The sequence below is a fragment of the Centruroides vittatus genome, unplaced genomic scaffold, assembly GCF_030686945.1.
Source record: "Centruroides vittatus isolate TY-2023 unplaced genomic scaffold, ASM3068694v2 contig_349, whole genome shotgun sequence".
NCBI lineage: Eukaryota > Metazoa > Arthropoda > Arachnida > Scorpiones > Buthidae > Centruroides > Centruroides vittatus.
In genome coordinates, this window is record NW_027122172.1 from 4,059,784 (window position 1) to 4,087,195 (window position 27,412).

At 35.5% G+C, this 27,412-nt stretch overlaps 2 protein-coding genes across 4 annotated transcripts in view; both read left to right on the plus strand.

The window, feature by feature from the left end:
* Positions 1 to 27,412, plus strand: part of Grip (Glutamate receptor interacting protein) — a 330,265-nt gene that overhangs the window by 156,283 nt on the left and 146,570 nt on the right. The window lies entirely within an intron of this gene.
* The window catches only part of LOC136974443 (tyrosine-protein phosphatase 99A-like), a 53,587-nt gene continuing 45,649 nt past the window's right edge, over positions 19,475 to 27,412 (plus strand). For 2 of the 3 annotated variants that reach the window (XM_067269337.1, XM_067269338.1), the window contains exons 1-2: positions 19,476 to 19,891; positions 26,947 to 27,234. In XM_067269337.1, coding sequence (XP_067125438.1) covers positions 19,816 to 19,891; positions 26,947 to 27,234 — 364 coding nt within the window. In that variant the 5' untranslated portion in view covers positions 19,476 to 19,815. Of the gene's footprint in view, positions 19,892 to 26,946; positions 27,235 to 27,412 lie in introns of all 3 variants that reach the window. The other variant, XM_067269335.1, reaches the window with a different exon arrangement.

Here is a 27,412-nt window from a genome sequence, read left to right on the forward strand (position 1 = left end):
CAATAAATTTAAAAAACCACCATTTGTACTTTTCCAGCAATAAGCAACAATAATCACAAAACAAACATTTTCGGCGGCCAATTTACAGGCCTGAAGTAGGGCTGTAAATTGATCCGAAAATAAGGATTGTGTAAAACTTAAAGTACAAGAATAAATACTATAATTTACTAATATTTCGATAACGCTCATTTTATATGCAAAATAGTGCGAATTACGTAATAAATGGATCTTGCGAAGACTGACTTTAATTTGAAATTCAAAAGATGAAATAGAGAAAACAATGCAAACAAGAAATTAAACATAAAAATAAATCAAATAAAATAAAGAACTAAGTAATATGAATAAATAAACATAAAAACAACAATAATAATAATAATAATAAAATTGTTGAACTTAATTATTATTAAGTATTACTTATTTTTGAACTCAATAATTAAGTATTAACACAGAACTTGAGCACCGGGGTGAAATCTACACACTGGAACCTGTAACCGGCGCGTGACGTGTATATACAGTAGAGCATCGATTATCCGACGCAATTGGGGACGGGTTGGACGGATAACCGAAAAGTATGAAAAAAATGCTTTATTAGTATAATATATTAGAATACTTCGCGTTGAATTTTCATCGATGTTAAGCCTAACAAATTTTTTTTAAAAATAATAATCGTCGCTATTGTATCGTTAAAAATTATTTCTTTATTTTGCAAGAATAAAGGAAAAATAGAAAATTAAGCCTGGTTTAAATACTGACCTCCCTTTCATGGTCGAGCCAGTGTTTCCAGCTAAAACACGCAAAAATTTAACAAAAATAATATTAAAGTAGCCAAGACATGGCCATATATTATAGTGTCACATCACTAGGGGACATTTGAATTTGCCGACTAGAACGCGGTCGGTTAACCGATGTGACGGTTGATCGGAGGTCGGATAATCGATGCTCTACTGTATTGTATATCGTGAGTGACCCGCGATATACAATATATACGCGTTACGCGCCGGTTACATGTTCCAGAGAGTGTAGATTAAGTATTGTTTATTTAAGTATAAAATATCACATTTTCTTTGGTATTAAGATAATAAAATGTAAACAAATAGTATTACTGAATTTATGTCGCGGGCCGTATCTTTTATATTCCTGATATAGAGGTTTAAAACGTTACAAAAAGCAGCTTCAGCGTAACCTAAGACGATCCGAGTCTGCCTTACATTAGAACTTAAGATCCCGAAGTTTATAGCGCAATAAAAGACCTTTTACCCCGACAAGCAATAAGTTCGAAAAATCCAGCAACCGAGTTGCATAATTTTCCCGGCTGCTATTAGATTTCATTTAGAAAATAACTTTTAATTACAATATACAGTAGAGCGTCGATAAGTGGAACGTCGGTAAGTGGATATCATCATTAAGTCCGATCCCACGCGAGATGTAACACAAGACCGCTTTATCTCCTCACTCCCTCCCAAAATTTAATAGAATCGATGTCCCTTATACACAAGTTGCCGTGCGGAATTTCGTTCCTTTATCTTCATCCCATCCTGAGATATTGAACGAAATAGATGCCAAACGCACATCTACGGATTTTTTTAAAATACTTTTTTGGGGTTCAGGAGGATGTGGAGATCGCAGTAAAGCTGAGGGTAAAATTTAAGAAGGGGAAGTATTAGTATTGAAATTTCCATGTATACATAACAGCCGGAAAGGTAAAACGTGGCTGTTTGTGTGAATTAGGCTCCGAGTCTATTAATCTAACAAAATAGAGCAAATTTTCATCAGATATTCGTGCATTTCACAATTCGAGGGCGGGAAATATTTACATTAAATTAGTTTGTCTATTCAAACTCTAGAACGCGTTAGAATATTCTTTAGGGTGGGAAAATTACACCCGTCCGTATTTTATAATTACCTGTTTAACCATCGAATATTTAAAATCCGTAATGTTTTGAAACGTCACATTTTTTAATATTCAAATCGTTAATTTAAATCCCAAAACAGTGGGCGGATCCAAAGAGTGAATCCACCTAAGAGACTTCGTGTAAAAATGGCGCCTCGTTTTATAACTGATCGTGCCAGTATTATTTAAATCGCAGAAAGCGTGATGTTGCGTTTTAAAAATATATATAAACGAACTAACGAGCTTATATTTATAAACCTGGGCGTATACATTCGCGTGTCGTTTGCAATGAAGTTCGCTTCTGTTGTCACGAATTTGACGGTAACGTTAAACGTGCGAAATTTCATATAACACTCAATTTTTAATCAAGTTTTTCAAATTTAGACAATTTTTTGGAAATTTTATGTTCATAACATACACACTAATTTATTTAAGTATAAAATTATTACATTTCAATTTGTAAGAAGATATTTTTGGAAAGAAAATTACAGAACTGTACGAAATAAGAGGTTCTATAACTGTACAGGTCTCAAGAACCCCCCTTGTTATAGTAGACCTCCCCTATAACACGGGTTCATATAACACGGCGAAAAAATTGCGATCGTATTCGTATAACACGCTAAAAGAAACTCGTATAACACGGTAAAACGTCATCGCCGACTCGTGTCGCGACAGGATCGGTCGAATCTGGACCAATAGCAGATATCGTACAAACCGTTGAGTTTAAACGAGCACCGGACCTAGTAAAAAACATTTATTATTCAACGGCCATAAAAATTATATTTATAGTAATGATGTCTCCAAAGTTAAGTTATTTTTCTGGGAAAAATTCCCGATCAGGAAAATTCCCGCCGTTCGATGAGCCGCTCCGCGACGAAAACAAGCTTAAGCAATGGCGTCGTCGAACGGTGCGCACTCGGTAAGTAATCCTACAATTTTTTATTTACAGCTTAGTTTATATGGATTATTCCCCAAAAAATTATACGTTATTTGCAAATGTTGAGTCAAATTAGTCTAGAATCGATTAATTTTATGGAAGAAAACCTTTCAAACAACCGTAGCTCCTAAACTGCACACGTGCCGGGCTGCCATTGGCTTGTGTATTTAAGTTACTCGTACAACACGTATTCACATAACATGGAACGTATCTACCGTGTTATAGGGGGTCTACTGTATACGGATAATTTACACCTTATTAATATAAACCCTTATTGTTCTTTCTAGTCGATTTAAATCGCCGTATTTTTATACGCTGTTGATATTCGAGTACATTACAGGATTTCTTACATCGCGACTACACAAATTTATGAAAACATTTAAAATACATTTGCGTATAAGATAATATTTATTTCAATTGTGAAAAATATATACAAACGCATCGTAACGCAATCCAAGTACTACCCGAATAAACCTGTTTAACATTAAACAGCTTGCTGATAAAATATGCTGGGCAGAGCCCCAAAGTTCTATTTCATATTTCGTCTTAGATCACGCAGTGATTATATAAAAAAATTTTTAAATTAATTTTTTCAGTACTTTACCGTGTATATACTGTATACGCTGCTAGCCATTATAATACAACACTAACGAGCAATTGTTTATTGCGACATCGTCACAATGCCGGGCTGCAATTTTTTATCATATTTTTAATTTATCTCATTTAAAATATATGCTTTCCCCCTAAACTAGTCTTGTTTCTGTACTGTACATCATACTTTCGTTAGCAATGGAGTCGTGCTGGTCATCTATCTAACGCCTTTCAGGGGAAAAGTTTTGAACTGAAATAATGTAACTTCCGGTTTGCATCGGAAGTTCATATATAGGTTAATCGTAACTTATGGAACGAAGGTGAAGTGATTACGATTTCAGCTCGGTTTCAGCTGCGAAACTTTGCATAAATCAGTGCATTATCTTGTGCAGCCACCATGGGCAGTAATAATTCTTGTAACAGCCTGGCACAGAGAGGAATAGACGTTGGACGTTGCCTTGGATACTTCAGTTTATGCTGTTTGACACGATGCCAAAGTTCATCTGCATGGTGTGAGAGTCGTTGCGAAATCACAGACCATATGTGTTCATAGGCAAAAGATCCGGTCGGTGACCAAGCGGGTCAAGGAAGAAGTAGAGCATGATGATTGAGGAATTTTGGACGATGCGTGCCACACGAGGTCGCGCATTGTACTGTTGGTACGTGGCCCAAGCATGCCTCGAAGATAAGGGACATCAAGCCCCAGAATCTCATAGATGTTACAATGAGCATTCAATATTGTAGGGAGTGCGTACTGGAATGCAATGGCACTACACTAACGCCAGCGCTGGACTAATATGGCGATGCATAAGCAAGTGTTACTCAGTCTTTCGCTCGGTACCGCCAGATACAGGTGCGCTCATCATACGATGTCACACCATTCGTTTTTCCATGCGTGATGTTCTATATACCATTGTAGCAGCAGACGCCTGTGGAATACAATCAAAGGTAGCCGAAGTAATAAATTGTATAAATTTCCCAATGCTGCAACGGTGTCGAACTGTTTGTGCAGAGAGAAATTCTTGAGCAGGAGCGCCCGTACATTGAGAAACGTTCTCCATTTGCTATAAGGTTGTCCTTTTCTTAATCCCTAAAGGAGCTCTGAGATTTCATTTTACTTTTAAATTAGTTACTCTTTTTCTATCACAAAAGCTTTTTTACTGATGACAAAATAAAAATATTTGCTATTAACCGAAAATTTGTTCTAGTGGGTGATGATTGTTCGGTTGAATACCGAAGTACCACTGCATTTGATTAGCGTGATTTTTATATACGCGGTAGCATCGAGGGATTAATTGCGTTAATCAAGGGATACACACATATATACACTGTATATTTTATATAATATACGTAAGATTCTCTTTTTTATTGTCTCCGGGCGACGCTGTTCTTGAGCTATGGTTTGTGATGTGGCTGTGCAATCCACAATAGTTGAGTGGCTAAGACGTCTGTCCTCTCGTTCGGTGGTGTGGCATAAATGTTAAAATACTTTACGTCAGTTCATTTGTCCCTCCTAGATCCACTGATTCCATATTTGCATCACTATGTCCGCATTTCTTTCAGCATGAGCACCAATTTCACGGCAGGATGATCGTCAGTCTCAACATACCACAGTTCTTCCGCTATTAAAATCAGAAATCCGGCGGTATGGCTGCAATAATTTTTGACAAGGTGTACTCAAGCCGTCTTTGCGCAAGAACAGTGAGGAAAACAATTCTTACTTAACCGGCTCTTTTTTCCCCCTCTTACACTGCTTCCAAGGGGCGTTACTGGCGCAGGTAATTTGCATTTGTGTTGCGCTGCTAATCGTTTACACGAACTCATACGATTACGCATCCTGCAAATTTCGAGACAATCGGATAAATCGTTGGTGTTGCGATTTTAATGGCCAGCAGTGTGGATATTAGTTATTTATAAATAAACTGAGTCAGTTTTTTGAGTAAGTGGTGAATACGAGGTTGCCGAATTAAATGACGAATGTTGGCGATACACTCATCATTTTACAGTTTAGATTACAATGGTATTTACCAGCTGTTTGCTTTTAGTTACCGATAAAAACGTGTGTCCAACATTTCAGAATGGCGTTTTCTTTTAATCCGCGGTCGTATGGTCATTCAAGGACGAAGGCGGCCAACGTGGATCGAAATCGAATTCGGGATTTAGTAACTCCAAATCACGGGTCAAATACTGTATATAATTTATACTGTAATTACGTCGCTTGCTATTGATCGATATTTGATTTTTGAAACGAATTCGAGTGGAATCGACAAAGAATAAGAAATTTTCGTATACGCCTCGAATTCAGAAGTTCCCCGGGGAACGTATAATATATCTCTAGGAAATTAATTTTATGTACCCCGAGGGTAAATCTACCGGATATCCTCCGCGACTCGACATCGATCGCCTGTGGACGGTTGTTCCCGAGTTTCCCCTCGATTTCGTCCGCTTCTATTTATGTAAATCGTATCTAACTTATTACAACTGTTCCGATAATAAAATTTCCGGAGATAAAGTTGACCGAAGTTAAAGTTCCCGATATATTATCGAGAGATATAGAGAGATCCATTGTATTACTCGACGCTAACCGTTGGAAGTTATTTGAAATACTGCACTGTAGTTCAGTGTTTTTCAATCTTTTTACTCTCGTGGTACATTTTCCAAAGAAGAAAAATTTCGCGGCACACCTACGTAGTCATAGAAGAAATTTCTAAATTAAATAAATAGAACAAAAAATATATTAATAATTTTTTATATATACTTACATTATATCGGTGTTATGCAAACAATTCTTACAACCAAAATAAAATATAAAAATAATTAAAAAAAGAAAATATGTATGCCTTCAACAAAGCTTTAAATTATTCAAACATTTGAGAGAGATCAAATGAGTTTTTATGTAAAAAACTGCAGTCGATGTGAATTATTTGATTGACGATAATTTGTTTTGCATATCACAATTCGTTGTTAAAACAATAATAAAATTTTTGCATTTTCATACGATTTTTTTGTTTTCCGGCGGTGCTTATTTCTTTTTTTTTTTAAGAATGTGCGAACTTCTACTCGCAATTCAAATACTCGGGTACACGGGCTAAAACTTTTTCTATAAGAAGCCAACGAATATCATTATGCAATAATAGACAATTGTAGTTAGACTCCGTGCTGTCGCATAATTCACTGAAAATTCGTGATTTTAATATTGTTAACAATTTTTGTTACGCCATCTAGTACAATGCTTAATTCTGTCGGAAGAGCTTTGCCTACTAAAGCTTCTCGATGAATAATGCAGTATGTAAAAGTATTTTGATTTTTTTTTTTTTGGTATTTTTTTAAATGTTATCTTGGGTGCCAAGATGGCGGCGCTTCCGGTAATCTCGAAACAGAGACACACAAGGTACTGATGATAGAGGGAGCTATCTTATAATAGTGTGACGAAATATGAAAATACGTTGAACGTGATGTAAAATGTGATTGTAAACGGGTATGCAAATTTGTTAGATTTGGCGTTGTAGATGGAAGTTTATCGTGGAAATATGCAAATTAACATGTAGGTAGACGATACCGACAGTGTTGCGTTGTATGAGTAGTGGAATATTTGATTTTGTTTTTTACAATATTTTTCTCCAAAAAAGTTAAATAGGTAAATAAATTTTTCTTAAACGATAGTATTTGAGAATTTGTTTTAAATATCATCAAAATTTGTTGTTAAATTTTAACTTTTGGGTGTACTATAGATTATTCCCTATGGAATTTCAGGACTTTGATTATATATTTGAACTCAGGGGACCGAGACGAGTTCAACGGTACCCTATTTTTGGACCGGAGAAGAAAAATAAAAACGTTATCACAGTTTTTAAGTTACCATACTTTTTTAATGCTCTCGTGCAGACGGCACCGTAGTTGCCAGTATTGCCATCTTGCGGTAAAGTCTGCAAATCGTGACGTCGGACTACGGTCATCTCCCGGAGCGTTAAACACGCGATACGAGAGCAGAGAGAGCGACGCGACTTCCGATCATCGCGCGATCGCCATTTCGGTTAATGCTACTTATGGCGGCCCGACTGACCTCTCGTATGGGCGCCACCACACGCCTCCATGTGCTAAACTAGTGATCGATTCACGGTAGTTCTTGAACAAAGTAAAAAAGGGGGAGAAACGTCTACTAAAGGCAATTTTAACGGCAAGCACGCGACTCCCGATCGCGATAGCGAGGCCGACTTAGCGGAGAGCGACGAGACTCCCTATCATCGCGCGATCGCCGGAGAAAAGTATGATAACTTTTTTATTTTTCGTCTCCGGTCCAAAAGTAGAGTATCGTTGAACTCGTCTCGGTCCCCTCAGTTCAGATATACACCCAAACACACGAAATTCCATAGGGAGTAATCTATAGTATACCCTAACTTTTTTTTAGTTTTTTGCTAATATTGCGCCAATGAGTTGTGTAGAATTAAGTTCCGATGAAATTTTGGTTAGGTTGTACCAACCCGTAAATTCTATCGGCTAATGGAAAATGAATATTTAAAATTAGGGTAGGAACATGCTAATGATAATGCCTATAGATTTGCTTGAAAATTAGAGTGAATGTTACATATGGTAGCGAACATGCGGCTCGTCTCTGAAACAATGGGGACGCTCGTACTAACCTAACCTAACCTATTCTAATAAATTACCATAATTAATGCCAACCAAATTATTAGAATAGGTTAGGTTAGTACGTGCGTCCCCACTGTTTCAGAGACGAGCCCGCCATGTTCGCTACAATAGGTTACATTAACCGTGGTGGTCTTTTGTAGTTCATTGGGCAGTCTCTTCGTCTAGAATGTATGGCATTTGGCACTATCTCACTCATACGTATGTTTGTTTATGTATAAAGAAAACCTGGAGAGATTCCAAATTTTTGCAAAACGATCGGCTATGATATATCCAGGGACTGGAAAAACACCAAAACGGCACCAAAATCTGTTCCATCTGCACCAGTGACAAGTTTTAAAAATAAGGAAACACAGAAAACAGAGAAGAAAAAGAAAAGCCAACAACCAATTCGAATACAAAGACAAGGAAAAAAAGTGTACAAGTGTAGCAAAATCGACAAGATCAGGGAAGAAATGCAGGTTCGAAAGAATAAAAGAAGTGTTAATGTGAGTAAATTTTTATTTATTTTACTATGGAAGTTTATTACGGCTTGGGAGTCACGTGATCTCCGATCAAAGTATCGCTTACCGCGCAGTATCCCGACTAATACAATAAGGCCACCGGAAGCGCCGCCATCTTGGCACCTAAGGTAACATTAACCAATTATTTTTTTGCAAACGCCAATTTGATTGCTTTTGATGCAGCATCATCTGTACAAATGCCTGTACAAAATTCCATGATAACTTTGTTTTTTCGTAAAAGCTATCTACACAATTAAATATTTTCCTTCCTCGCAATTCTTGACAAAATAAAATTGGTTCATAATTAAATCTCCGTTAATGAATTCAACAAATCCCATTAATTGTGCTTTCCCGCTGATATCCGTTGACTGTTTGCAGAGCAAAAATTTGACCATCAAGTTTTCGTTGAGCATTTTCTACTATATTTTCCGCCATATCGATTATTCTTCGACTTATAATCTCGTTCGAAAGAGGAATTTTATTTATTTCAGCTTCCGCATCTTTGCCGAATATACATACCAGCAAGACCGATTAACGTTTCTCCAATCGAATGAGGTTTCCCTTTTTGTGCAATACGTCGCGCTACTTTATAGGAGGCAATTTGTGTTTTGCCGGACACTTTTATTGTGTTTTCAAATTGGCACTATTTGTCATTGATCGTTCGAAATACCTTTTGTTTTTAGACATGGTATTTCGAACGATCAATGAAAAACCAAAATTTAAGTAATCTTCATTATATTTTTTTGTACTAATTTTCGATCTTTTTGGCCGAGATTCGTCGACGCTGGTATTGTCCATATTATCACTATTTTCAACGGATATATTTGTATCTGCTGCAGAACTACTGTAAATTTTAAGTTTTTATATACATTTAAATTATCTTAATAAATCGCTTAACCCTATTTATACAGTATAGCGTCGATCCGATTTACATGGTCAGCGGGCACAGATAATTGGTCTTTACTGAAATTGGCATATCCGAACACAGGTGTGCCTGAATGCAGATGTCCCTGTGTTCGGATACGTCGATTTCAATTCGTCACAAAAAGGTCCTTCGTGTACTTTATTTTTATTAATGGTATTGTATGTACTGTACGTATATTCGGACAATGATTTTAAAATAAAAACGAAGCTTTTTTTTTAAGAATTCTTTGAGAACCGCTGCTGTAGTTAATGGTTTATTTCTCTTATTTATTTTGTACGAATGACGCTTATCTCGATGTAAATAAATCGTGTAGGTACTGTACGTATGCACTTATTTATATTGTGAATGTTACTTTTTTTATGGTTTTAACGATTACTTTAACTATTAAAATAACGAGCAATTACTTATTGTTATATCCTCACAATGCCGAGCTGCAGTTTTTAATCATATATTAAATTTATTTCATTTAAAATATATGCTATCCACCTCAAATTACTACTGTAGTACATCATACTTTTTCTTTAACAATAGAGTCGTGCCGATTATCTAACTCGAGGAAAATTTTTGAATCGAAATAACACGACTTTCGGTTTGCACCGGAACTTCTTATATAGTTAATCGTAGTTTCTTGCCCCTAAGCTTTTCTTATCTGTTCTCGGATTTAGTGTGTCTAACTCCGTTCTCGAGATTAATGAAGGACAGACACGCGGACAACAGCGGGAATTTATAGGTATACAATTTTTTTAAATTGCAGCCTAATAAGCATCGAAAAATGTCACATCAGGATTTTTGCCCGATTTATATTTTGCTAATCATATAAGTCCAACATCGCACTCTAGCAAAGTGCCGCCGTTATTTGTCTCTCGCTTCCAACATTTAATCCATGATTTCGAGTTCTTACAGCACATTTTGTCTTAAAAGTTTGTCGTAATCTGCGTATATTTTGATATTAATTATATATTTTCCTAATTGCTTTTGTGTTTCTAGTTGTTTGAGACGAAAATAATTCATATTGCAGGCGATAATAATGGCGGCGAATCCTCTATTGCTACGGTGCGGTTCTATTTTACCTCCTGAAATTTACTTTTTTATATAATCATATAATCAATCAACGCAATTAATTTTAAATTATATGTTTTATAAACATAGTTACGATGATCATAAGTTATGTAGACTTAATGCAGATATGAGCGGATGAGTATATATATATACTGTAATCGTTATTATGCATTACAAGTCGGTGGAATGTTTATAAAAACGTTACTTAATGCTAGGATCTCGAGGTTTGGGTAACAATATTTCTGTTTGAAAGAGGTACATAGGGATCTTTACTGTTTATATCGGTGCTTTGTACTTAATTAATAAAATAACGTAATGTAACGATACCGGGTGCAGTGTATTATTCCTTAGTACAATCAAGGGCTGGGTTATAAATTCCGTACCGTTACCGTATCCGTATAGCCGTGCCGCATTCCGTAAGAAAAGTTTTGTATCCATCAAACCTTACGGTAGGGATACGGAAAATTGGCGAATTACTCATGCACTAAGTCTCCATTAGTCGGTACATTCGAAGACCAGAAGCCGGAAACAACCGATGAAAAAGAATGGATTGGATCAAAAATAATTTTTGACCGACTCATATTACTTCTCAATATCAAAGAGCTCAGTCATACGTGTAATATAAAATGACAATTTTGACCGTTAATATCTCCAAGACCAATGAACCAATTTGAATAAAATTTAAAATATTTAGTGCCCACGATGAATACTATGGACACGTTAAATTTTGAATGAATTCGTTAGATCGTTTTAGACTTACGCAATCCCAAATTCAGTATTTTGACGCCTAAATATACGAGAAAGAATAGCTCCGTTCCTCACCAATGGGGCTGGCCGAACCCATTATGGGTTGCTAAAAGAGGCCCTCTTAGCGACCACAGGGGGAATTTTAAAAAATGTGATCACCATCACTTTCCGAAAGCCATAATATATATATATATATATATATATATAATCGAGAAGACAGAATTTCTTTCAACCCATTATTATTTTCGTATCGCGCTCTTTATGTAATGGACTAAATTTCGGGGACCGTTTTGTGACTCTGACCGGGACAAAATGGCCCCGAGGGCACTCCGCTATTTAGACTACAGTTGAGCTTATTACGCTGACATCGGTGCATAGGCCGTACACGTGGAAGGTTTTGAAGGTTTAACCCCCCCGTTTGGAAAGAAGTAATAAATTTAAAATCAAATTTAAATAGTATGTTGTGTGAGGTCGCCTAACCGCTCTTATCTACAGGATGCCCGAGTGGTGTCGAATACGAGTGGAGCATTGGACACACACACAACTTTCTCCGGTTATAAACAGTTACTCGGTTTAATGTAACAAAAAAGGATCTTATATAACAATAATACACTATTAACGGGCGGCGGAGGCCAAATCTTCTGGGTCCTTTTTTTCGGATGACGAAGGTCCAACGAGAGGTTCTCCAATGTTTTTCGATCTTAGGACTCGTATTATTCTTTTGTCTTAATTTGTTCTTCAAACGTGTCCTTCTACGGACATGAAATTTTCTATTTTTTCCCTTTTTAATGTGTTTTTTACATTTAACCTTGATGTTATCTTTACGCACCCAAATCTTCCTTTTCTCTCGTGATAAATTAAAATTGACAAAATTCTATTATATATAATAAATTACTTAATAAAAATTAAGTACGATGTTGTTAGCATTTAATTTTTAATTATCAAATTGTTTTCTTCGATCAAAATTTAATTATTCTATTATTAAAACCGATATAAGCTTAATTGCCGTTCGTTATAATTTAATTTAATTTCTTAAATACATTATAAAGTAAATCAATTTAGTGTCGACCGGTAGATTTGAATTTCCTCTATTAATCGATACGATTTTATTATTTAGATTAATTTAATAATATATATTTAAATATTTGACATTTTTAATTAATCCGAATAACACTAGGATAATAAATTTAATAATAAAAAAAATTGTTTTTAATTTATACCGTCGTTTTAATTAATAAGTTTCGTTTACTTTTAATTATATTTGGAATTATAGAGATTAATATCAAGGTTACAATTTTTAATTAAGCTTCTAGGAATAAAATCGATTAATTAATAAATCATTCGTTATATTAACAATAAAAACATATATTTAACGGGCATTTATATATATGTTTTTCTTATTATCGTATCTTGTTTCCGATGTTCCTAATATTATTTGGTTAATGTAACCCTTGGTGCCAAGATGGCGGCTCGTCTCTGATTCCAGCAAATAGAAGGAAACAGTGGGACGCACGTTCTAACTTAACCTAACCTATTCTAATAATTTTGTTGCTAATAATTATGGTAATTTATTAGAATAGGTTAGGTTAGGTTAGAACGTGCGTCCCCACTGTTTCCCTTCTATTTGCTGGAATCAGAGACCGGCCGCCATCTTGGAACCATAGGTAACATTAACCGAATTTTTAAATAAATTGTAAATCGAATAACGAGTAAAATTTTCATTAAATCCGATTCCACAGATACATACATAAAGAATTTTATAAGGTTTATATATATATAATATTAATAAGCCTATATATATATATATATATGCTATATATTTGGACTCTTGGAGTATTAAAACATCGAGAAAATAAAAAAAGTGGGATGTTTAAAACTTGACCGATCATCATACTTTTCCCATGATAACAGCCAGGAAAGTAAAATATGACATGAGTCAAGAAAGGTCCGGATGTAAGTAGCATATTTTTAACATTTACATTCGATCATTTAATGAAATGCGATAAATGTTTGCCTAAAAAATAAAAGACCTCTTTAATAGTCATCTGTGTGGTGCCACAATGACGCGACTAACGCATCTCTTTCCGATACTTTTAGCGCAAATATTATTTTAGTATTTTTTTCGTAGAGCCACTGTTGTACTTTATTGACTAGAAAACTTTATTTAACTTTCAAGTAAGACTTTATAAAATTAATATACATATTAAAAGACACGATACGAAATAAAACAGGCATCTTCATGTACAGTACAAGTTCAATCAGAAAGTTTAAGTTATACTGTATAAGTTACAATACCTACAGTATGTACCGGTATAAGACGTGCTTGGGCCGTATATTCATATATATATATACAGGCAGGATAGCTCAAAAAAAGTAATCGAAGTTTATTGTTCACGTTTGTATTGTGTCGTGTATGAAAAACCGATGCGTGTAGTCGAAATCTGACGTTTATTTACCTTTTATCAATGAAATTAGATATTACTATACTTGTTAGAAAAGTGTACGACGTGTTCTCTTGTGTTTCTGTTACTTTATTTTTTGAGCCACTGTTTATTAATATATACGGGTTAATTAGTTTTTAAAAAATTAATTTATTGTAGGATAGAATTACAGAATTAGTAATAATATTTAAATATATGTTTGTCGCTTTAAATATTTATAATTTTTAATTAACTTATGAATATATTAAAATATATCTCAGCAATGGCGCGTTATAACTTCATGGGTCCCATGAAAATTTGAATTAGGGGTCCCCATGTACGGTGTTGACTTCAGACATTTTTCTTTAGGGGAATTTTTGAGGGAATTTACAGACATCCTCTTAGATTCAACATTGCGCGTGCAAAAAAACAAAGAAAAAAAAACTAAAAATCGATTTTAGATAAAATTTCATTAAAACAAAACAAAACAAAATTAGTTGTATGACATTTATGAACAATTAAATGTAATCCATAAGAAAAATTCATAAATAATTCACTTAATTGAGTTAGTGGACACTTTTAATGCATCAAATAATGAACTAGATTAATTAAACAAGAATTAGATTAATATGTATTTATAAACTGCAGTCATTTTTATAAGTTAAAAAAGCATCTTATAAAAACCACCCTTTTTATAAATAAATTAAAATTTTTAACAAAATATTACAAATTCCAAAAAAAAAATTCACAATTACAACGAAAATTTAGAGAAATTACCAGACAGATTAGGGGCCGTCCATAAATTACGTAAGGTATTTTGGGGTGGGTGGGGGTCAAGGATTTCTTACGATTTCTTACTCGGGTAGGGGGGGTAATAGATCTCGTCTTACGTAATATTATTTTTTGATCTCGTTGAGTGGTGGCGTTTTCAATTTGGCGGTTTCTATTAAGAACGCTCGTTGTACTAACGCCATCAAGTGTGACATAATAGAATAATGACGCTAGCAGACACATTTTTTATCACGGGAGAAAGGCCATGTAGTTGTCTCTCTCTTTTTTTTTATTTTTTATTTGAATAAATGCATTATTCCTATGGGTGTGTAACACTAAGAATACATAAACCAAAATACACGATACAAAGTAAACATAAATTAGTATTCGGTTTTTAGTGAAAACGAAAATGTAAAACTAGAAATTAGAAATAGTTTTATCTTCCATATTTTTTTAAACATAATTGTAAAAATCATCAAACAGTGGCTTCTGAACAAGCTTATCGAGTGGATATGGCCACCCGAAACCAAGCGTAAAGATTTCTAATTTCAGAATAAGTCTATCTTGATCGTAAATTGGACAATGATAGATCATATGGTCGACGGTGTCCAGGTTTTCTGTAGAGCAAAAGCAAGAGGCAGTTTCTGTCCGGTTATACGTGCTCAGTAAGTAGTTGAGCAGTAGCAAATGTTAAATCTCTAAGTGGTGATGAGAAACTGCATTCAACACTAGGAAAATAAACTCTTCTAAAGTTATTCTACCAGTTTTATTTCTCAACTATTGTTAATTCCACTTTTGCATAGCGTTGTAATAAATATAATTTTTAAGGCTGCTGAGTGAGAGAGGGATGTGAGTGTAGTCCTTTGCAGCTGACTTAGCCTCAAAGTCGGCTTTTTCATTTCCTAAGATGCCAGTATGGCCGCGAACAAACATAAAAGTTCTTATTCACAAGATTTTTAATATGGTGCTGGGTATATGTGATTTTATTGCTATTGCAATTGGAATTTAATAGAGCTTTTAGGACAGACTAAGAATCACTGTAAATGTTGATAGACAGAGTTTTGTTTGGTAGTGAAGTGGCCCACTGAACAGCTTGGTAGACAGCATATTCTACAGTTTGATATGTGGGGGTATCTGTACCTTCTAACATATTTTGGGCAAAATATGTCAGTTTGGAGGAAGATACAGATACTTGGGTACAAAAGCCCCCTTCATATCTACTCATCTATGTAGATATTAATGTCTGCACGGTTATCCATGGAGGAAGCGGATGACACCAATTGTACAGAACCCTGGGGATAACCTTGTTTACGAAGTGGTGATCAGAGATAGGGTAATTGCAATATGATAGCATTTGAACAGCCGTAGATAGGAGTAGAGACTGTTGTTGAGCCTTGATGTTTGTAGTTCTGATGTAGTAGTTCAGAACCTTTTCTATAATACATAGTGGCAAAGGAAGGAGCTCTGCTAGAATCAAGAGGCATTAGTAGAAACAGTTCTGCAGCACTTTGAAATTCTGATTGAAAACTGTCCTTGAAGAGAGAGTAATTTACTTGCTACTGAATTTTTACTAGTTACATGATCCCAGCTAGAGGCCACGTAAAGTAGCATTGGCTGTATTGCCCCATTATATAGAGTTTTATAAGCTTTATGATTTAGCCCCCCGGTGCACCTAGCACATTTTATCAGCATGTAGTTTATTTTCTTGGCCTTAGCCAAGATGTAATTAATATGGCAACGGAATGTGGTTTCTATTCTCTCGTTTTATTTTGTATGGCGTTTGTTTTTCACGTGCTACTCGATCTGTCAAAGTATTTTGCGTCCTTTTGTGAAAATTAATATAAAAATGAATATTATGAATTTGATTAATGATAATAATAATAAAAAAATTGTTAATAATTAAAAAATAAATTTCTTAAAATAAATTGTTTATTCGAATTCATTAAATTTTTATATTTTTAAATTTGTTCACATAGTCTTTAGTTAATTAATATGTACTATTATTTATAAATTAATAATTATATATTTTGGACCTAAGGTTTTTAGGGTTTCATTAAAAAAAATTATTTTTGTTAAAATCTTTCTATAAAATAATGCCTAAATATTACGTAAGGAAGGGAAGGGGAGGGGGATCAAAGAAAATATTACGGTTTCTTTCACAGGGGCGGGTGGGTGTCTAGAATGACCGAAATCGCCCTTACGTAATTTATGGACAAGAATGAATAAACAAAATGTATTATATCTTCACTCTTCGTGCTTTTTGAGCTGAGAAATTGTCAATCTTCATGGTTTGAATGTCATTCCCTATGTATAATATTGCCAAATTACTAAATTTTTTGTCTAATTGAATTTCAAATATAATTTTTAATTTAAATTTCGATAGAATTAGTACAGTAATGGGTTTATAAAAGACTGGTTTGGATCCCTGTCGGTGGGGGCCCCAGGCATTTGCCCCTTTTTCCCCATAGGCCCAGCGTGCCACTATATCGTGGGTATAGAACCGTACTACTCTAACTACGAAACCGTAACTTTCAGAAGATGAGGTTTGAAATTTGGATACCAGTCTTTGATTGCCCACCGAGCACTTGCTATTTTATGCAACCGTTCGGAAATTTACTTCCTTTAACACGTTATACAAATGCAGAGATGGAATAATCCGTAACTTACTAGTAATAAAGCAGTGAGACGAGGCCCCCGAGGAGACGGAGCCCCCGGCCATTGTCACATTTAGTCGATAGCGCTCTTATTAGAATGGAATGTTGACATCAGAATACTTACGTAATATACATAGAGGATTCGTAATAATTTTCAAAACCGTTTGGTTAAATTAAAATAAAAATGTCACTTGCCAAAAGTTTAGTTTGTCGAGATAACTTCGAGAGAGAACGTGGAATTCGTGGCATTTTTCCAAAAATATGAGAAAAAACACTTGTTATAGTTACATAAATATTATATACAACATTACATATACTATTATTTCGATTTACTTAGAAAAATAGAAAGGAAATGCATAATATCTCGGTTTACGACCGATGGCTTTCCCTCGTTTTACGACAGTATAAATTTTTCGTAACAACTGTATAAAGTGTACCGTGATTTATCGACCACTTCGACGTATTATTATATAATTAAAAAGTATTCTTCTAGGAACACAATCTCGGCGAACAAATATAAAATTATAAGAAAGAGGACGGTTGGCTTTACGACAGATCTCCAGCAACCAATTAGGCTAGACGACAAAAGCAGGATCTACTATACTTAAAGTGGTATTAATGCAACATTATAATAATATTTTAATAAAAATATTGAATAATTTCTACGATATAATACTAAAATAATATAACTTATACGAATTCGAGTAGATATGACACATTTCTATTACATTCAAGGATTAATGCTACCTATGGTTCCAAGATGGCGGCTCGTCTCTGATTCCAGCAAATAGAACGTGCGTCCCCACTGTTTCCCTTCTTCTAACCTAACCTAATCTATTCTAATAAATGATCATAATGATTACTAACAAAATTATTAGAATAGGTTAAGTTAGAACGTGCGTCCCCACTGTTTCCTTGTTGGAATCAGACGAGCCGCCATCTTGGAACCATAGGTAACATTAACCCATTTAAGTATCGTCAGACTATTCGAGAGTTGTGACAAGTAATCATTCACGGCAATTGAAGGAAAATCGGTTGATTTAAAACATAAAAAAAAGCACGATTCTCACTCGTGTTCATTATTCACGCAACGTGTAAGACACGATATTGCATGACACAATTATAAATACAGTTATGCACTTGTCTGATGTTTATCTAGAATCAATTCTAATGTAGCTGACTTTACTTACGGAATTTTACACCCTACTTTATTAAACTACTGTATAAATGGCCATTTTATGCACCGTATTTGTTTTAGTATATAAAATGCGAAAATGCTAAATTGTAGGATAATAGAGAAAAATATAGGCCTATGTAAAATATATTTTGTAGATATGGCCGTATACAAAAAATCTCTCTGGAATGTGTAGAATATATCTAGAATATCTCCAAATTAAATTTAAAATAACTTCTAGAATTATTGTAAATATTTATTATTATTATTTAAAAGGCTTAATATTTAATAAGCGAGCGAAACACGTGTTCAGTAGTCTTAATTAGCTTCGTCCTACCATTTCCGCTCTTTATTAATCAAATTCTCTGCTTTACGTTTATGACATTACGAAAAGGGAAATTAGAAAAGTTTCTAATAATATAATTTTTATGCCATGGAAATGTATTTTGAATGAGACTAAAGGTGTTTTCATTGCTTCGTCACGTATTAGGTTAGAAACATTCCTCTTTCCGAACTTCGTTTTAAAACGTCATTTTTGACTATTTAAGAATCGTTCTAATAAATTTTAATTAGTTATTAATTGTTTATTTAAATTTAAGAGTATAAAAATAAACAAAAAAAAATGCCACTCTTAATCGCCAGATGGCGCTACGCAGAAATCAAAGAAACTTTTTAAAAGATAAATTTAAAAATTACTTATTTTATTTTATTTATTAAATAAATTAAAAAATAAAAATGAAATAAAATATATATGTAAAAATTTAGGATTTTATTTTGTATATAAACTCATTTAAGTTTTTCTTTCGAAATTATTACAAAATGTCGAATTGTCTTTCTCTTTAATATATTGGAAATCGAATTTATTAAATACGAAAAATATTTTATAATCTTCCTTTTTAATAAGTTTTTTAAAATATATTAATCGGTTGTTAAAAGAATTTAATATGTGACGAAATCATTAAGCGTCGTTAATAAAATATTAGTTTTGCGCATGAATTAAATGGCAGAATTAAAGAATTTCTTGGAAAACGAATTGATAAAAATGTATTGGATTGGGAATTATTTAAAAAAAATAATTTAATTACCGGCAATAAAAACAGCTGACGTCATAAAATATTAATGCTAGTACTCTTAATCACCGATAGATGTCGTATGACAGAATAGGAGATTGACAGGCAGTCGAGTGGAGGATAGCGGAGAGACGAGTGGCGTCTGTTATTAAGATAAGCCGCGAACGAGTGTTTCTGATGAATCGGCATCGGGATCGAACACAGAGGTAATTCGTATCGACGCGGGACGTTGGAAAATATAATTAGTGCGCCGCTTATGTTATACTCTGGGATAAGTGCGGAGCCCCCGATGGAGGTGTATTACCCGTGCTACCTGTTTTGTCACTCTACACTCCGGCACGTGTGACGGGGGGATGTATCGTACGGCCACTATCTTCGATGCATCGGTGTGGTTTAGTGTAAGATGACTTGTGTTATCCACGCAGAATGAAGGGACAAGTTAATATATGGATCGCTTTTTGTTACCTACTTACGATCCGGTATTGTCTGGATGCCTATCGAGGTGAGTTACGTTTAATCGCACTTTTTCCATTTAAAGATTGGGCGTAGGCGTTTGGAGAAATCGAAGAAAACATACCAATAACCCATGCTTTTATTCGTGAGAATTTGTATATACGATAAGGGCGACATTCAATCTCCTTCTCGAGCAGGATACACAGATGGTCGCATGGCCTGGCCTTGGCGGTCATCTGTACGAAACGGCGACTCAGCCTGGCGTGATGATTTTAGTTCCAGTAGAAACGTTTAAATTCTAAAGAATGCCATCTCCCTTCAACCATCCGGAACTTAATCCCTAACACCGTAAAAGACAGGGTTCTCCATGCGAAATTTTCCTGTTTTAAGATACTTTTCCATTTTGGCCTCCGTCGGTGTAATCTGTTACACATCGTTGGACGACTTCCTGTTTTTTCAAGAATTTCTGAATCGCTGCACTTTGAGGAATGGTTGAAGTGTTATAAAAGGAATTTCACATGTCGCTGCAGCTAATTATTCTGTCGAAAAAGTTATATATATATATTTTTTGTAGAGCTCGGTACCGCACGTCCTGCCATAGTTACCCAAGACATTTTGTTAACTCTACTAACATATTTAGTATTGTAGGTCGTGCACAGTTTTATTGTACCGGTCTAAATAAAAAATCGAAAAGATCCGACGTTTACGCGGCTTGTATTCTACTTTTAATCTTTTGTAGACTTGGAATTTTTAGAAAATATCCCGTTTTTGAAACGAAATTGTGTCTCGAGGTATTAAATTTGTATGTAGGGTGAAAGAAACGCCAATGCAACCTGTTTCGACTTGGACCAGTCGATTAAAAAGAGGGAGGTGTGTTTAACAGACCGATATTGCTAGATGAATTTGCATATATTTAGGCGTGTCGATTCCCTAATGGTATTTGAAGCCCGGACGGAAAATCTTGCACTTGTGTTTCAGTTTATTGCTGGCGAGTAATCGTATATTGGATTCAATATCTTTATCCACTCCGACGGCCCCGCACAAAGGAAACGCTTTCGATTTCATTAAGATGTCGACCACTCCGTCGCTTTTCTTAATTTTCCTATCAAACCAATCGAGTTACGTAATTCGATAGTTCCTTTTGGATATTTTTTACGAACCCTCATAAAAAGAATCTTCACAACGACCATCTAGAGAAATATTTTTCTTAAAGGTATTTATTTATTTATTCCGTAACAGATCCCGGTTTTGCTGAGCGGAGCGGAGCGAAGCAAAATTATACTGTTAACAGGGCGACGGGAGGCAATCGAAATCTGTTAATTAGATGCGCTATTTTAAATAAGGCGAAGAAAAATGTATTAATGTTAGAGCGGATGTGGTAGTAACGCGCTTTTCGACTTCCTTACTATACACACAGGGGTCTCTTTGTTAACGTACTAACTGGAGTGCCTGTAGAACGAAAAAAAGAAGAACCTTTTTAATTGCTTGTTACTCACTCGGGGTATTTTTGAACGTGTAATACACGTAAACACCCGTCCTTTTCAAATATCTATATTGTAATTTGCTACTCGAAGCGACTTATTTTTTATGTTGTTACCGTAGACCGAATTAATCCTACCGTTAAGCAAACTCTGCTGTATTGATTTAATTTTAGTTCGTGGAAGATCTTATCGAATCCTTTCAGTAATTAGAGGTAGAATCATTCTGATAAATTGGTTCAAGTTTTTAATTTAGTCACGGTCGTTGTCATTAGCAAGGGCTCGGCTTCCGCTTACTATTAATATATATATATCAGTTGGTTATTTTAGTTTCTTATTATAAATTCACCCACTGTTTCTTCTTATAACGAGGTGCTTTATAACGAAAATTATTAGTATGGAGGTGTTGGCATGTAGCAACGAGTTACAAGAAGAATCGATTGTATTTTCCGGATAAAACGGTACTTGTACTATCGCAAAATACAGTATTTCAGTCGATGTAGTAATAATTTCAGAATTAAAAAGAGCGAAGGGAAAAAAAAGAAATAATTTTCGGCATGGCTTCAGATAGCGATAATTGATGTTTCAACTCTCGAGTGGACGCTTCCAACTAATTGTTCGTTGATATTTTCCCCCTTCTTATATACTATATATATGCTGTATATATATATTTTTTACCGATGTGTATTCTTATCTTTCGAGAAACATTCATTGATCCTATTCGCTGATACCACCTTTTTTTATCGATACGTTTTATTTCGTGTGAATTTTAATACTTTTCGCTATCATTTTTTGCCTACGTAATGGGATCTCTTCTACCATTTTTTCCCCCTCTCCTTCCTCAAGTTTTCTAAAGAGCAATTTCGGAACGTCTTAGCTTAGTTAAGCGATCGATATTTTATTCTAAATACATTTTAAAATCTATTTCGACAATTTCCAGCGCCGGTTTTGATCTTTAATGTATCTAGATGCCGGAAATTATTTACGTCTTACGAGAAGTGAGAGAGAGAGAGTTTGGAGGGGGAAACACGATGGAGGTTGGACGAAAACGTAAACAAAAACTCTGGAAACAACTCCGAAGGACGTCGATTTGAAAACATAGGAAATGAGACAGACACAAACCGATCCCCTTCGCCGTGAAAAGCTTTAGACTTTCCCCTTCTTTGTCCTTTCCTTTGACCCATTATTGATCCGACTCGTTGCTCCAGCTAGACGGCGCCACGGCAGTTCCTTGCCTCCACTTTATATTACATGGCAGGAAAAATATCGAACTTCCTCAAAACTTTGTCTTAAAAACACCCCAAATGTGTTTTTCCTATTTATTTTGCTTCGTCGGTCTTAACCCATGCCAGAGTCACGACGTTCTTATCTACCGATACGTAACTCGTTGCTGTGTTTTTCCATTCATAAGAACTCGAAAAAATTCTTGTTGCAAACAGTTAAGAAAAAACTGCGCTTAGATATTGCTCTAGATATGCCAACCGGACGCACAAATGCCCGAAAATTAAGGCAAATCCTCCGAAGTTTCGGAGTTAACGAAGCATACATATTGGAGTGCATGCGTGCATTGGATACTTCGACACGACATTCTTTAAAAATATAAATGAAAAATTGAAAATTGGAAAGCCAGCGGACTCGGTAATTCTACAAAAAAAAAAAAAAAATAATAATAATAATTTAAAAATTCAAATTGACAAATTACGAGTGCGCGCACTTAGCGACATCACACGAAAAAATTTGCCGTCTCGTCTCGTTAGTGGGAACGAGAAATTTCGAGATGCTTTCGTGAATTATGAGAATCGTTTAAAACGAAATGTTTTATTGCACTTCTCCAGAAAAAATGCAAGGAAAATTCGATTTTCTAAATGTCTTTTATAGATATTTTTCGGTCTAATGAGGAGAAAAACGGTATAAGTTTCACTCGTTCTTTTTTTAATGTCACGCTTGAAATGACGTTAAAGGAAATATTTGAATTTTTTTTTTTTTTTTTGTTCTCTTAAATGCAAACCTGTTATCGTCCGAACAAAATCATGAATAGAACAAAATTCAAAAATTATTTTATTAAATTATATATTTCTAAATTAGCCGTTTCGAGATTAAACGAAAAACGTGACGTCAACTAAATATGTTCATTAAGTGAGAAATTACGTCATTTTACGTAATGGTTTTCCAAAAAAAATATCATCGAAAATTGCATCCGAAAGATTAAAATTAATTTCTGAAAATAATTTAGTCAAGATGGTTTTTCCCCCTTTAATTCTTAAATAGCGAGGAGACCGAAGAAATCGCCGTTTTCTCCTTCGCCACTTACCGTTAATAACCGCTATCTCGATTGGTTGGGATTATAAAAACGGTGAATGGCGGACCATAAACATCGGATTTGATCGATTTATCGATTTATTTCTGCAGTCCGTCTTCTTCCATCTTTCCATTTTCTTACCTGGAGGTTGTCGCCGATTTTCTTTTTTTTATTATTTTTTATTTATCGACGAACGAGAAGAAGAAACTCCGCAACACAATTGCATTCGGCACATAAAATAAGAGAATTTTACGTAGTCGGCGAATCTCGCGCCATCGTCTGCTGACGTTTGAACTTTTACCAGAATTGAAAAAAAAATTAATATTTGTCAGCCGACTTTGCAACACGAATCTTTACGTTTTCGAAAGGAAGTACAGTGCGAGTGAATCGTTCTTCGATCGATACATTTCGATTTTTCTTTTCGAAAATTCCACGGTTTCATTTAATTTTTTTTTAAAGTTTTATCCGCCAGGAGGCGCGAAAACTAATTGTTTCCCCTATCGATAAAATTAAGATGAATATACTGTATATTTTAATTTTATCAACCAGGAGTTTCGGTTAATTACTGCCCTCCCTAACTTATAAAGACTATAAAATTAAAGTTCAAATTATTGGCCATATATGCTTTTTTTTTTTTTTTTTTTTCAATCGCGAAAATATATGGTTCAGTTTTCAAAGCCGTTTGTGTGGGAGGGTGGATGCCCGTTGTCTGTTAACTCCCATTTTTACCGCGAGATTACTAAGAGAGGCCCTAGAGAGGAATAAGAACGTAATTCGCCCGAGTGGACACGAACTCGGACCCTCCCGAAGGAAGCGCCACAAGTTCTCTGGTCGTCACGTGCTCAAACCAAAGCGTAGATGAGACGATGGAATGCGATTTTGCCGTAATTTCCGTATCGTTCGCGTTTGTTACATATATTAAACTTTTTTTTATTAGGTTACGCGGTGGAATTAATCGTAAAAGTAGACGAAAATTATCGTATTAAATTTTTCATCCGATCGATCGAAGAAATAAACTGGAGGAGAATGGTATAATGTTACGACGTTACGACTTACAAATCGGGTTTTTCGTACGTCCTACATAAGAAATAAAATAATATAAAACAAAACAACAAAAAGATAATCGCTAAGTTCATCTATCAAATACTTTTGACCTCGTTCTTATTTCGACAACTCGTATTCGGAAAGTTCGTGTTGCTTATGGTCACGTGACGAAGTTAGAATCGGAGTTAACAGTTTGCGTAAACAGATTTTTGTTTAAAAGAAAAGAAATACTGTATATGAATCCGCGTCGTATTTAATCCGACATTCTTTTTTTGATTTACAACGTCACGAAACGAAATTAGCTGCGGTAAAATTTTGCCCGACGGAGATCTGTTTCTAATCACGTGGTCGTAAGTTAAGGCCCGGAATTAAATTACTCGTCCTTCGGGTCAGATTTTATTTTTTAACGCCGGAAACGTATCGCTTGATATAAGCTTATGACGAGGTAATTTCGAATACGGATTTTACTAAATAGGCTTGTTTGTGGTAATAGTCTACTCTCCTTGACAAACAATCGAATAACCTGCAGTTAGAACGCATTGTATTTCTTTAAAGGAACGGCTTCGTTTCCGGATTTTAGTGTCAAAACTCTATTCGTAGCTCTCTCGACGTCCTCGAGACAAGAAAATTTTGTTTTGAGCAGTTTTATTAATAGAAGCCTTTTTTTTACGTGGTGGTCCGACCAGTGGCACGACGCCACTGGTCGGACGATAGATGTCGCTCGAACGCGAATTTTGTAGTTTTACGTAAGTGGAAATGCGTATTTTGTTTTTGGCATAAAATATTACGCATCGATAAACGTATTCGTGTCGTTTTTAGACGCAGGATTTATTAATTGCCGAATTATCGGAGTGGTCCCGCCACCCGCCGCCGGTAACAGAAACGGCGCGCGTACGGCAATTAGACCTATTTAGGACGACAAAAGTCTATTTTTCTATTAGGGCTAAAAACCAAGTTGGTTTTAATAACCCATTCCTAATCTCAGCTATGTTTCATTTGTGTTGGTAGTAATAAGACCGCTAGCGGCCCCTCGAGAGAACGTTCCTTCCCACTAGACCGCACCCGCCTCAGTATCATCGGAAACGTCGACGTAGTAGGTGCATTTTTTTACCTTTTTATCACCCCCGTAAACGATTTTTCGGCACGGATTTCGAAGCCACAGGTACGCGCGTTCTGATTGTGTTATAATATCGATTAATTATTAAATTATTGTCGAAAAATATACGAATTTATAAGATGCAGTTTTGTTCGATAATTTTAAGTAACGATTTCGCGCCAAGCTTTCAAAGAAAGTTCCGCTAGTTTCTGTTGCTTGTGTTGCTTGCATTAATCTCGAAGGTTAAACAATAAAAAAACCCAGCTATTCCAAATGACCCCTTTGTTACATAGACCTCTTTGTTTACAGTTATTCGCCACGCGTATACACCGCATTCCACAAGAAAAATACATTCTTTATTATGTGATAGACCCCTTTCGAGAGGAATTCTTCAATTTTTCCTAACTTACTCCACAGACATCGAGCTTAAATATTAGTTTTTACGAAGAAAACACTTTTGTCTCTCCAAACGTGTGTAATTGCCGTACGTGCCGCGTTAGAAAGTAATCGTGAAGTAACCCGTTCGGACCCCTCCCGCCGTCGGCGTACTTTAAAATTACGCCACCTCTAGGAGTCGTTCGTAAACACTTATTGTCGCGCATTTAATACGGCGGTGCCGCTCGCAATTTAACTTCGCATTAATTTACGACCAAATCGTTCCGGCTTCTACAGAAAACGTAAAAATGCCAGGAATTCCTCACGCGATCTTTTGTTTTTTGTTAGAAGATCCAAATCGTTAGTAATACGAGAAACGCGAACTGTTTTTTCTTTTTTGTTTTTACGTTCAAAGCGCTACGTCTGCTTACAAATTCAAAAGCGCCAGGCGTTTATACCGTATAAGCGAAACGGGCTTGGACTAAATTTCGGAAAGGCCATCCATTTTTATTTTTAAAAGTATATCTGAGGCATTTTTCGAATCTGCCGACCTGCCAAAAAAGAAAGGAAAAGTGCCCGTTTGGGCAATTCTTTCCGTAAACACACAATCGCGTTGTATAACCAGTCGTGCGGACTGGATATACTCGATGGAATTCATCCGTCCGAGTTTAAGAACGGTCGAGACGTCTCCTACGATTTATTTATTTATGTCCGGCGAGTAAATCTTTTTCGGTCGCTCGCGTCCACACCTTTAACAGTTGCCGCGACTCGTTTTAATGTAAGATTGCACGATTTCTTTTTCTTTCTTTCAGGCGAGAAAGAAGTGTATGTCAGAGCCGGCAACAATGCAACTCTGCCTTGCACCGCGGCGGGGAACGCGGAGGTGGTCGGACGACTAGAATGGTGGAAGGAGTACAAGAAGATAGTGGAACTTCGAGAGGACAGAAGGACCGTGTGGGAAGCCGAACCTCACGTTTCGCTCCTCCAGGACAGTTACGCTCTGTACCTGCAACCGGTGATCTACGAGGACAGCGGAGAATACCGGTGCGTAGTCGACGGACGCAGCAATAACGACGGGACCGTGCGTCTTTTCGTGCAAGGTAAACCTTTCACCGTATTTCGTTCTTAACCGAGATCATCGCTCTGTCTCAGTCGCGTATCTGACGTTTTTAAACGGATCTAGTTCCGCAAGTAATGTACCCATAAACGGGTAACGGAGTTTGCGCTTTAAAGATCGGCGTCGGACACTTGGCGAATAAATCGATAGAGATAGGTTAA